The sequence below is a fragment of the Haliaeetus leucocephalus genome, unplaced genomic scaffold, assembly GCF_000737465.1.
Source record: "Haliaeetus leucocephalus isolate CR32 unplaced genomic scaffold, Haliaeetus_leucocephalus-4.0 Scaffold636, whole genome shotgun sequence".
Taxonomy (NCBI): Eukaryota; Metazoa; Chordata; class Aves; order Accipitriformes; family Accipitridae; genus Haliaeetus; species Haliaeetus leucocephalus.
In genome coordinates, this window is record NW_010973072.1 from 6,280,421 (window position 1) to 6,292,965 (window position 12,545).

Sequence of the window (12,545 nt, forward strand, 5' to 3'; positions counted from 1 at the left end):
AAAATCCACGTCCCTGGAGGGGATTAGGGGCGAATCCCCTGAGGCGGAGGGCGGCCGCTTTGTGGGCGAGCTGTGCGGCCGGCCGCTCCCCTGGCGGGCTGGGGGGTCCGTCGGCCGGGCTGTCCCTTTTCCCTGTGCGAAATAACAAACACTGGTGACAAAAGTCAAGATAGTAACTTTTAGGAGGTTATTAACCTCTCTTTCGATACGTAAACGTTGTAATTCTAACGGCGGACAGTGAGCCAGGAACTGCTGAGCAGAGTTGGCTGAGAAGATGTTTCTCATCAAAAGATGCATCTTTAGGGAAACTGAGTTTTTGCGGAAAACCAGCGCAAATTTGATAAAACTGTGAAGTGGTTTTTGAGCCCCAGGATGGAAATTCACTGCCTACCCAGCAGGTCTGTGACAGAGCGCTGCAGTAGTCACAGCCCAGGAATCTGCGTTTTCCATGCACTAAGCAAGCTAATAAATAGCAATATTTTGATAAGTAGGAAATAAATATGCTGGATCATGGCAGTAGAAGACTGAAAATTTTACATTTCAGAAGTTTTCTGTCCAGGTTAAACTTAGGAGATCAGCTCTGCTATTGTCTAATGTGATCTTTGCCAAGCCCTATTGCTTTTTGTTGTACCTCCATTTTATCATCTATAAAGCAGGGAGAAGGGCTTTGTGTGTCTATGGAACGATGGGATTTAACAATTAACTAGATCAGTGGCAGGAAAGTGAAAAATTCTCAAAATTCAGAATACTCCGTAATAGAAAATATGTATGTTTCTCTCTGACCTGGATCCCTTTGCTTTTCAGAGGTGATGTTTCTATCAAGTAATGGATACACCTGAGAATTCAGCCACTGTAGTCTCTATTATCATTTATCTTTAGGAAAAGGCAAAACTTCTGAGAAGTCAGCCTGCTCAAATTGTGGAACCCAAAGGTCTTCTATATGTCCAGCAGAGAGAGTTTGCGGTAACTACCCCTAAAGATGGTATGTAGGAACGTAAACATTTTTTCTTCTACTGAAGCAGTGATTGTCAGAGCGGAGTTCTTACAATGTTTCTCTCCTTTAAAATAGGTTCTGTTTCCATTCTCGGATCAGATGATGCAACTACCTGCCACATAGTTGTGCTCCGACACACAGGTATCTTTAAAGGATGTTCAGAACAAAATCTGTACCCCTGAAGTAATGAATTAGTGTTGGTTTATGCTGCATTAATAAAATAAACTGCAGTTACTTTATATAAACTTGAATCTCAAAAAGTCATAGGAAGTATTAACTAAATGACTCGTTCAGAGAATTGGCATGTTTAGTGTCAGAGGTACCATGTTGCAGTTGCTCAATGAGCAGATCCTAAACTTGATCTGCTCCCATGGCCAGTGGGTAGTGGCAGTTGCAGACCTTGGCTGTGTTCAGCAGTTTGGGCCTGCAGGGTTTGGTAATAACAGAGGCAGAATTTGTGGAAAGATCCTCGCTACATGCCTGGATTTCTGCCATTAGAGACGTTGCCTGGTTCTGGTTAAGCGGGCACTTCTACCCTTCACAAGAGTTCTGGCGATTTTATAATGGGGCACACAAAGAGGTTATTGCCGCATTCAGTCAGCCCGTATCTTCTGCTGGAGGCTGCTGCCCTGAGAGGAAGCGAGGTGGTGGTGGATGTAGCTCTTTGTAAACTGTTACTGATTTCAATTATGGTAGCGTAACATCCTCCAACAGTGTCATTAACTAACTGTCCTCTCACGTCTTCCTCAGGCAGTGGAGCTACCTGCTTGACACATTGCGATGGATCAGACACAGAAGCTGAGGTGTCGCTCATCATGAGTTCAGTAAAGTCTTTCTCTAACACCACAGGATACGGAAGGTCAGCTCTGCACTTGGTTCTTGTGTACTGTTTTTCACAAAGGTTACTGCAGTTTGTAAGGTGGGGAATTTTTATCTGATTACAAGGGGTTCAGACAAGGTAACTGTGCAGGAAATACCTCTTGATCAGGAACCACACATAAAGTGAAAACAATTTCCTTGATGATGATTTTGAGGGTATTTTTAGTAGTGGTTTAAAGCATGGTTCTGTTCTGAATAGCGTCTCTGTAAAATGCCATTGTGAGGTTTTGTGTTTACTGTTTTGCAGTTAACTTTTGTTTCAGATGTGCGAAATTTTCCAAAGAACTGCTTTTGGGTTTATATTATTCCTTCCAGACTGTTGGTCTTGTAAATTCCTTGTGGGATCTGAGAATCCATCTGGGATTTTTCTAAGTCCCGCATTAAAAAAAAAAAAAAAAAAGGTAGTGGGGTGGGGCAGGACAGTGGGGAAAGAATGCTCTGAAATGCAATTTAGCAAACAAGGTTCTTGCCTCTGTAGTTTGATAAGAACAAAATCTCAGTGAACTTAGACGATACAGTCTCTAAAAACTCATGATTTGTCAGGACTTGCCTTTACATAGATGCTTCTCGGAGAAGAACCCTGCTGTATGGTCCAGAATAGTTCTGAGGAGGTCAGGGGAGCAAAAATCTTCATGTTTAATTAACCCTTTCTTGGGAACTGAAAGGTGGTTAAGTTCAGTCCAAACCAGAGGTGCTGACAATTGGGGATACCACTGGGTTAGATAGAATTGCATATATATAATGCCTCTTAAAGTTCTTAATTTGTGCTCTTTCCTGGATGATCCCTGAAGTGTTCAGAATGGAATTACCATAACTTGCTATGTAATGCAAACCAACTTGGTGCATGTGACTGTAACAAGTGAGGCTACTCTAATGATTGCTTTGCAGTTTGGGCTGGGGATTATTTTGTAAAGCTATTCACTTTGGGATGTCTTTTTAATTGCTGTTTCCTGTTATTCCATCTCTGTTAGGCTGGAAGTGCACCTAGTTGGAGGTTTCAATGATGATAGGCAGTTATCACAAAAACTTACTAATCAGCTTCTTAGTAAGTTCACATTTTTTCCACTCTCATGTCCAAAAAAAAAAAAAATAGTTCTGACTGGATTTGGGTTAAAGTTTGTTTGTAATCTGAGCCCCCTGTCATTTAATGGAAAGAAATCTGGATTCGTTTTGAAGGGTGTTTTCTCTACCTGAGACCTTGGTGTGGAGAGGGGCTGGACTTCTGAGGCTCGCATATGGCCAGCGTGTGGGATGGAGGGTCTAAACTTGTAACTTCTTCCTGGCTTATATTCTAGTGTGTAGAATTGGGGTGCAGTTCAGCGGGGCTTGATTCCTGCTGCCGATACGCTACCTGATCTTGGTTAAGTGTTGTCACTGTCTAAATCTATATATGTGGGTGACTTACTTAATATTCATTTCATACCTTGATGTGATGAGGTAAAATTTAATTATTGTTTGGAATTGTCTGACGAAAGATGTTATGTCTCTGTATAAAATCGATAGTCCAGAGAAGTGATTGCAGAGCTTTACAAATAAATTGGAAACATAAAGTACCTGCTTACCTGTAAGTGCTCTGGCTTGTGCTAAGCACTTTCTGAGTGTGGAGAGGCCTTGGCCCCACTGGAAGGGGAGGGGGCAGGGACAGGGGCAGATGTCAGGACTGGAGGGAGGTGGCCAAGGCGATAAACAAAAAGGGAAACGGAACCTGCAAAGGTTCCAGGATGCACCCTCGTGGCCATTGCACCCAGTGATTCCTGTTATCTGTGTTTTATGTCGTATGAGAGTTCTGTACAGAACAAAGTATTTTGGTTAATTTATTTTTTTAACCTTCTGATGCATCTTTCATGCATCAAGTTAAAATTTGAAACAATAATGCTGTATTGCTATTAGAACTTTGGGGGGAAAAAAGGTTTTTCTCCTAGTGTGTGGGATGGTGAAAAGCAGAATTAATTTACAGCTAATGAAAGACTGCATTTGCTCACTATATCTGTAACATTTTAGGAAAATACATTTAAATATAAGCTGTTAATGTATAGTGAACAAAAGCAGACCTGACGTGATGCCAGAGCTAAACCAGTATCAGTAAAAGGAGTAAGTGGCACAACACTTCTTTAGCATGTTTTTGCTATTACAAATGCCTACTCTCTGTAAATTACTGTTATATTTAGTAGCTGTGGCTTTAATTTTATAGAAGTTAGTTTGAAGCAAATCTGCAAAACACTCTTTGCTCTGTTGCCTTATCTAGGAACAGTGCGTTAGGTATCTCTGCCCATCTATTCTGCAGTGCGCAGCACTGATAATGCCCCCTCGTCTATATACAGCACCTGCTTTGCCACCAGTCAGTCTTATACATTGCTGCTATCGTTGTTGCTGTAGGAGCATTTGATCTCCAACCAGATGATGTTCATTTGGTGACTTTCTGCGTAACAGGTAAGAAAACATTTCCTTGGTTTTTGAAGTATCTTTAGCCACTGAAATCAAAGCACAGAGGTCTTTCCACACATGGCTTTTTTATGCGTTGTGTAAGAAAGAACAGCACAAGACCTCCATAACGATTTGTAATTTTTAGTTTTATGGCTGGTAGTGTGTGTGGTGGTGACACATAGACAGTGTAGTGAGGATTCTCTCCTTACCAAGTGCTGCTGAAATGCAACTCGTTGTAGAACCACTCATGATCATTACCAGGTAATTTCGCCACCGTTGTCCTATGGAAAGTGGCTGCCTGTCTATGGATATCTTAAGAGGCAATTGAGAGAGGCACTTAAGAGACCTTTGACCTGCTGGCTTATTAGACCTGCCTCCCTGCAGGTTCAAATGAATTCATAAACTCATTCAGTTAGTTCATAGTGTGTGATGTCACATAAAGGAAGAAATAATTTCCTTTTCTTCGTATCACATTCAGGTCATATTTCTTATCATCTCTGCATTTCAGTGCCATTGGTGACTTACATCTTTGAAACTTGGTATCATGGTAGTTTTGCACTGTGGGTTTTTTTCTTGTAAAGTGCCTGTGCAGAAAGGGGAGTGACAGTGGACTGGAGTTGGCTACACTGTTAGGAGATAAAGAGTTCTACTCCAGGCTCCAAGGGTGGTGTTATTGACCTGTACCTTCTTTTCCATATTTCTTTTAGGCTTCCTTGTTTTTTTTCTGTCTTTATGCAACATCAGATCTGTTCTTCTCTGATCACACACAACTAAATGTTGCCCAGAAAAAAATGCAAAGCCCTAAGAGTTTGACCTTTTTTTTTCCTTACAGAACTAAATGACAGAGAAGAAAAGGACATTCACTTTCCAATCATTTATGGAATAGGTGAGTTAAATTAGAATTTAATTATTTTTTTGTAACTGGATTGCTTTTCAGATGCCATTAGTAAATGGGCTGCTTTTAATGACTAGGTAATGCCCGTCCTAGAAGTTTTGCTGTTGGAGGTGTAGGTAGAAATAGAAGTTTTCTTGTGGTACCACAGTTAGGTAGATGCACACATGGAAGTGGCTGTGTACAAATGCAAGCAGATTTTTTTTTCATTTAACTGAACTGTACTTATGATTTTGTCACTATCAAGCTACTGTACTAACCTTTGGGGTTAGAATTCAGCCTTCTTTTCATTGTTCATTCTGTGTTTTTTCTAATTGAAGTATATCTCTGCAAATGTTCTTCTGGAATATTGAAATGCTGCCAAAGCAAAATAAGTAGAAATATGCTATCACAGGCTAAGGGGTCTGTGGTACTGAGAAATACAAGTATAGTATTTGATGGGTTCTAAAGTTCCTGCAACATAGTTGTGTCAGGGACATTGTCATTTTAAACAAGTGTTTGGTAAGAATTAATTGTTTCTGTATTTAAACTCTTACTTCCTACCAGCTGTGAATGTTAAAACAGCAGAGATCTTCCCTGCAACCTTCCCAGAAAAAGGGCCGGATGAGGATTTGCGTTCAGCCCATGTTTTAACAGGAGCAACAGTGAGTAAAAATAACAGGGAAAAAGGGTATTTTTGCCAGAAGGGGAGACCAGTTAGGGGCAATGAAATGTTAAAAGTTTAAGGAAAAACTAGTTTGGTAGTGTTCTGTCAGTAGCAAAACAAATAAGAAAGATGGAAGAGGAGAGGCAAAGGATAATGGTGGAGATCAAACCACTTGTGCAAGGGGTAAGCCTTGTCTTGGAAGTACAGCTCTTTGACGTGCCGTTATGACTAGCCCTACAGCTTTCAGCTGGATAACTTATGTAAAGAGATTCAGGTCATGGGCATAATCCCAGCAATCCCAGCAGTGTCTTTCAGTTCTGGGTGTGTTGTTACAGTTTAATGTCTTGTTTGTCAGAATAATTGGTTAATCTTAATGCAGTAGGAATGAAGTGGGGCTGAGCTGGCATGCAGTATGTCTAAGACAGAAGCTGCAGCTTAAGGCCTTCCAGATTAAGTGAATTTGCTGTCTCTCTCATCTGTGTAAGCATTGTCTAACTCTTAAGGCTGCCTGTGTTGTTACAGCTGACTAACATTTATGATGCAAAGATGGAACAACTACATATTGGGCCTTATTTCTGGAGGCCTTTCCCACATGTGGATTTCTGGTTGGAACAAGATGATAAGCAGATTTTACAGGTACCTGAAACTCACCTTTTTTTTTTTTCCTTTCTTTTTCCTTTTTTTTCCTTCTAGCTGAGTAGAGAGAGGGGTACAGTCTGTCAAAACTCTTCCCAGTGTACTGCTGGGGGGGGGGGGGGGGTGTGTCTTATTAAAAGGCAGAATAATGGAGAACTTAGTATTCTGGATGTCAAGCAGCTCTTGCTACCATCTTGTTTTTCAGAATCTTTCCACATCGCCCCTGGCTGAGCCACCCCACTTTGTTTCTCACATTAGATCTACATTAACATTTTTAAAAGAACATCCATTTCCATCTCGCTCCCTGTTTCCTGACAGGAAACCTCGCATCTACAAAAAAAATGAAGAAGGGTTGTGGGAACAGGTTTGTTCTGATAAGATCTAACCTGGAACCGTACACCACAACTACTTTAGGGAAGTATAGTCTTGCAAGAGCAGCAATGTGTTGCAGAAAGCATGTTGCTGGTCACAAGTACCATTGTTCTGTGCTTTTCAAAATAAAGTATTTTGACAGAAGTAACTTGCTTTTTCTGCATTACTTATGTAGGAATCACTGGTAATCTGAAGTAAGAATTGGGCTTTATTTATGTTCTCTTGCTCCAATGCAGTAATTTAAATGGCACAGATAAAGAGAGGCAGCAGTGTGGAGAGACTGAGAAGGGAAGTCATTACGTCAGTGTGTACTTTAGAAAATGGTTTTCCGCACAAAGTGAAAGTTGCACGCACTTAAAGCTTATGGAAACATAGGGAAGTATTCTTCAACAATAACTTAATTCAAGAGTAATAATTTGAAGAATCTTTATTGAAACATTTAGATAGTATCTAAAGAATGAAGCTCATTCCAACAAAACTACTGGTTTAACACTTCCAAATATAAAAACATTAAAAATTAATCCTTGTGGAGATAACTTTATCCCCAACAAATTACTCTTATTAACATACTTCATTGCACCAAAGAAACCAATGAGGAAGACTAGTCAACTTAATTGTTTTTGCACTTTAGAAAAATTGCACTGATTTTCATAAATTACCCCAACAGCAAAATTAACCTTGTTCATGGCATCCCAGCCCCACAGGATCTAGAAGCTGAGAGTCAAATCAGGTGTCAGTACAATTCAAAAGCCCCAGATTTTTCAGATTATGAAAGTCAGTCCTGCTACCACTACAGCCGTTACGGTGTTAATGTGTACCTTTTGGGGGGAGAAAAAAAGACCCAACAAAAAACAACAAAGCAAACTACAGTGCTTGTATCCAGTTCTACAGGGATGGGATGGGTTTCCTGAAAAATCAGATACCTTGAGGAAAGCAAGCTTTTCCAAAGCTCTCCTTTCCACAAGAGGCTCTCAAAATTTGCAGCAAAGTGATTAAGATAATTCAGGGGGGCAAGGGAAGACTCCTACTTTTGATTTATCCAAAGCTTTGCTTGTGCATTAAGTAGTCCTAGACGCTATGAAGTTGTGCTGTAGTGTAAATAACCTATATAATTTCTTTGAATCTGTACAATTCCTACCATAGGTAAGTTACTGTTATTCAAAAAATAAGTAAGTGTTGAAACCATCACAAATGTATTGGTTTTTCAAGCTTTACTACAACTATCTTTAAAAATACACAACAGAAAACTCCAGTTACACTACATAAATGTGTTCAATAGTATTTGGTTTAGAAATGCCGTGCAAAGGAAAATAATGGTGCATTGGTGATTCTTTCCAGTGGCAGAAGCAAGAAGCCATTTAGGCATGCAGAGGCACTATTTCTTTCTAAAAGGCTTAAAACTCATTAACTTAGTTCCCACTGGACCTAGGGCCTTAGCTGAATGGGTCAAGTCATACAACAGCAGGAAAAAATGGTTGATGGCAAGGTACTATTCAGTGATTCCTATATACACCACAGGCATCCATCCCTAATGCTCACCGCACCACAACTGTTTGGCAATGTTCTTCATCAAGTAAAAAAAAAAGAAGCAAAACAGAGCTAGTGTGACTTCAGTAGATGTTTTGAAGGAGAGGCTAAACTGAATTTTAAATATTAAAAAAGGTGAACAATTGGCAGGTTTTTTTTTTTTAAAGTGTAGTAACATAAAGTAAGATCATTTTACAATTATTGGGTGCAACTGTATTCTTAATCCTGTGTATGGCTGATTGGTTAGTTAGCAACTATTATCATGCTTAGATTGCTATAGGAAGGATAACTGCCAATTGTTTTTACAAATGTTTATGAGCACTTAATAAATTTCACTAGTACTTTGGTGACACCAACATGTAGAGAGGATTAAAGCAACTGTAACAAGTGTACGGTAAGACAAATCTCTGTCCCATGGGGGGAATTTATATTTGTGCAAAATCCCAGTTAATAAGTTACAGTAGTTATTACTGTACTAGTGTGTGGCACTGTTCACATTTTAAATGCTTCATTAATACCCTGCCTCCCAGGGCACAGGCTTCCTCAGCCCAGTCTGAAAGCCACAGGCTGGATTTTATCTCTGACCGTCTTGTTCCTCTACCTTCGTGCAGTCACGTGGCAATTTGTCACTTTGAATGTCCTCAGTGTCTGTCTTTGTTGCCTGTGCCACCTCCTTCTGCTCCTCTGCTTTTTCTGTCTCCAAAGATCCCTGCTCTTGGCCAGGGAATAGAGCTGGGGGTCTCTGATCCACCTTCTCCAGATCATCACAGTGGCTGACTGAACTGGTCTCACTGAATGCATCAGAACTTCTTAGAGACCTTTTAAAAATTTTCTGACCTGTAGAAGTGTTTGAAGAATACAGTACCAATGAAGGCAGCAAATACAAAATGTGCTATGCACAAGTTAAGTTTCAGAGAAAGTATCTGAATTTTACAATGACAAAAAAATAGATTTTATTTGAGTGCTAACTTGTACCCTAACCATAGACCTACTTTCTTGCAGATGCAGATACGTATGCAAGGCAATAGCACCTCTTATTTTATCCTACGTACACAGAGACTGTTAAAAGTCAGCTGAAAAACAAGCTGCCTGCATGCACAGTGAAGTCATTCTAGGGTAGAAATTTGCACTGAAAATCACAAGTGGAAGCCAGCCAGCTCAAAAGGCGAGTTAAAACTATGGTTTTCCTGCCAGTCGAATCAACATTAATTATTAATACAACTACCCAGAAAGTGCCATAGATTTAGTAGATCTTCACCTTAGAATGACTTTGTCCACAAAATATTAGGTAGCAACAGAAATACAGTTGCTCAAATACATGATTATACATTGTTTATGCTTTTATTTCAAATAAAACCTTTGGCATGTTTGCCTGCTGATTTTTAAAACTCAATAACCTCATAATATTCCAGAGGAAGATTCCAGACTTCCTGGGCAGTTGTCAGTTAATGGGATAACAACTTCCTGAAGTCTCAAGAAGAATTCTTGGGAAGAAAACAGACTGGGGTGGTGTTCTGTGCCATGTTTAAATTAAGGTTTTTAATGGTGGAATTAAGGCACTAGAAGATAAGCTCTAGTTCCAGATATTATGAAAGATGGAAAATCGTGCTGGTCTTTCTGTGTCATGCAACTCGGATGGCAGGATGTTTTAGCAAGTTTTAGAAATAAAACTAAGACATAGAAACTTACCAGGAAGTCTTTGCTTTGCAAGGCTGGAAGTAGGAGTTGGTGGTGGAGTAGTGCCTGTTCCTTGGGCTTTTGATACATATGTAGATTCTGTAGATTCTAGAGAACCTACAGGTTTAAAAAAAAAAAGTATCAAGTTGAATATAGCACAAACTAGACAAGTTTTCTGTTCATCTGTATTCATAAGGTATGTAACAATCTTCTTTTAATGCACATTTCTGCAACTGCATTTGCTAAGTTGAGTTGAAACTGCCAGTTGATGGTAATCCATTTCCGAGTACCTGGGGACATGAGTGCGGAGACTTACAAAGACGAATTAAGTTTCCCCTCACACTCACTTCACATATTCCCAGCTGCAAGCTATTGAGCAGTGCGCTTGGAGGGGGTATCTAGCTATGAGGGGACTAAGTATTCCCAAGGAAACCTTGCTGTTCTCTGCTGTAAAAGCCTTCCAGCTGGTGCATCAAGAATCAGCAAGAAAGATCCCAAATACAGCAGAAGGCCTTCCTCACTGTTTACAGAGACACACAGACAGTTGGACTATTGTTCTAGGTCCAACAGACACTTTGCCGAGTCCAGGAATATTCTTAAGACTCTGCCGCAATTTTTACAGTGAAAATTTATAATTGCAGAAAGTATTACATTAGTACATCAGTCTTAATGATGTAAAAGCTATAGACCGCTCTTTTCATGTCAACAGACTTGAATTACAAATATATGAGTAAAATAATAGTCTTTACGTTGTAATATTCCATTCGTTCCTGTCTCCCACAAAGCCCAGTTCACGCTAGTCCTCGGCTAGTTTCAGCCTGTCCTTGTCAGACATTGCACTATTTAGCATGCAAACTAGTACTTTATCAGTGTGGCAGTAGGCAGATGATAGCTCAAATCAGGATTTCAGACAGAGACATCAAGTTCTAGTAGCACAGCAGAACATCCGAGTGCCACTTTGCAAGCACACTCAAGAGGATGCATGTGCACATACATGGCAAAGCAATGTTCTAAGACCTGAGCTACCCTGCTAGCTTACATATTAATAAACACAGCATAAACACCAAACTCTTGCAGCATACGTAGCCAAAAGTCACAGAAATTATCCCTCTGTTAATAAATGCCCACGTCTAATACAGCTTTTTTAATGTGGCTCAGCATGCAAGAATAAAATGTAAACTGTACAAGTGAGGTTAGCAGATTGTCTTACTGGGTGTTACAGAAATAGTGAAGAGCGTGTTCTTTTACATCCTGAGGGTGGATTATGTCACTCACGATCAAATCGGCACAAAAAAGCGTGTTGCAATTTTAGTATAAAATTGGAACGGTTCTGACAACAGCATAAAGTGGCTGTGGATGCACTGAGTCCTACCTGCTGTTAAATTAAATGTTCTTCCCTTTGGTGAGGCTTGGAATGGAGAAAACCAGTTCAGCACAGAGCCTACTACAGGTATTTGTCGTAGCAGTCCCTGCAAAGCACACAATCAAACACTGGCTGGTGAGCAAGCTACCTGTGTTGTGACAAGTTATTTCAAGTTACCTAGACAACTAATGTTTATAGCCTTACCTCTTCCAGAAGTCGTTCTTCATTTGCTTTCTGAAGCTGAAGTTGTGCTTCCTGTATCCCTTTTCTAACGACTTCCGTCATGTTTTCCAACAGCTAATAAAAACCAGAAATTGTATTATTACATATATTACTCCGACTTGAAATTGTCTTTTTAGTTCAGGTTTTGAGGATATAATCATGGTAGTCAGATATTTTTCTAATTTAAGACAGTATTTGACAATCACTATTTCGTTATACCTAAATTAAAGAATGTACAGGTTGACTGCAGGATTTTTAAAAGATATACCCAGAGGACAGAATGTCATTTTAAACAGGAATGGTACGTAGTTTCTTCTACTTAGAAATGAGCCTGCAACCCAAATTATTCAAAGATCTGCTTAGCACATCTGCTTAGTTCATCAGATGCTGAATCTGACTGGGAGGAGTTTTTAGGTTCATGGAGTACATTTTGGTTTCTAGAAGTACCCACGACTTAAGCCAGCCTCACAGTAAGCCTAACCAGGTATGTGTCAATCTAGGTTCAACTTTGGTTTTCAAATTTAATATACGACTGCCATTCTGATCCCTGTGGCATCCTATGCCAGCATCAGTGATGTTTTACACTGCAAAGGACAAGCAGCTTACTGGGAGAGCTGTAGGGGCAGTAAAAGAACAAACCCACGAGATCAAAAAAACAAAGTCACAGTTTTGTCTTGTGCAAGAGAAATGCCAATTTCCATAACTTAATATGGGTTTTATTATTACACAAGGCCTAGATGACAGGCACTTCCTCCACAATATAAAAAATTTGAGTTACTGTTGGTTAATAAAAACAAAGGAAAAAGAGGCAGCTGCTCCTCTTCCTTGGGGGAGAGGCAAGCCAGGAATTCACCACCACAGCAAGCTAAATACCCCAAGGTACTGACTACAGAAGGGGTTGCATTTAGAGTAT

The 12,545-nt window shown here is 39.9% G+C and overlaps 3 protein-coding genes across 4 annotated transcripts in view; 2 read left to right on the forward strand and 1 right to left on the reverse strand.

Moving 5' to 3' along the window:
- The window catches only part of RRN3 (RRN3 RNA polymerase I transcription factor homolog (S. cerevisiae)), a 17,790-nt gene extending 16,824 nt beyond the window's left edge, over positions 1–966 (forward strand). The window contains exon 18 of the mRNA XM_010578494.1: positions 880–966. The gene's annotated coding sequence lies outside the window, so the exon portion shown is untranslated. The remainder of the gene's footprint in view (positions 1–879) is intronic.
- Positions 1–6,988, forward strand: part of NTAN1 (N-terminal asparagine amidase) — a 9,414-nt gene extending 2,426 nt beyond the window's left edge. The window contains exons 2-10 of the mRNA XM_010578492.1: positions 880–982; positions 1,070–1,135; positions 1,745–1,853; positions 2,845–2,918; positions 4,250–4,303; positions 5,130–5,183; positions 5,736–5,833; positions 6,358–6,471; positions 6,677–6,988. Of these exons, the coding sequence (XP_010576794.1) occupies positions 880–982; positions 1,070–1,135; positions 1,745–1,853; positions 2,845–2,918; positions 4,250–4,303; positions 5,130–5,183; positions 5,736–5,833; positions 6,358–6,471; positions 6,677–6,856 (852 nt within the window). The 3' untranslated portion in view covers positions 6,857–6,988. The remainder of the gene's footprint in view (positions 1–879; positions 983–1,069; positions 1,136–1,744; positions 1,854–2,844; positions 2,919–4,249; positions 4,304–5,129; positions 5,184–5,735; positions 5,834–6,357; positions 6,472–6,676) is intronic.
- A 1,517-nt stretch (positions 6,989–8,505) lies between these two features.
- PDXDC1 (pyridoxal-dependent decarboxylase domain containing 1) overlaps positions 8,506–12,545 on the reverse strand; it is a 32,965-nt gene continuing 28,925 nt past the window's right edge. Inside the window, exons 20-23 of one of the 2 annotated variants that reach the window (XM_010578496.1) lie at positions 11,615–11,707; positions 11,420–11,516; positions 10,060–10,164; positions 8,506–9,207 (exon numbers count right to left, since the gene is read on the reverse strand). In XM_010578496.1, the coding sequence (XP_010576798.1) occupies positions 8,945–9,207; positions 10,060–10,164; positions 11,420–11,516; positions 11,615–11,707 (558 nt within the window). In that variant the 3' untranslated portion in view covers positions 8,506–8,944. Of the gene's footprint in view, positions 9,208–10,059; positions 10,165–11,419; positions 11,517–11,614; positions 11,708–12,545 lie in introns of those variants that run through there. The other variant, XR_775092.1, reaches the window with a different exon arrangement.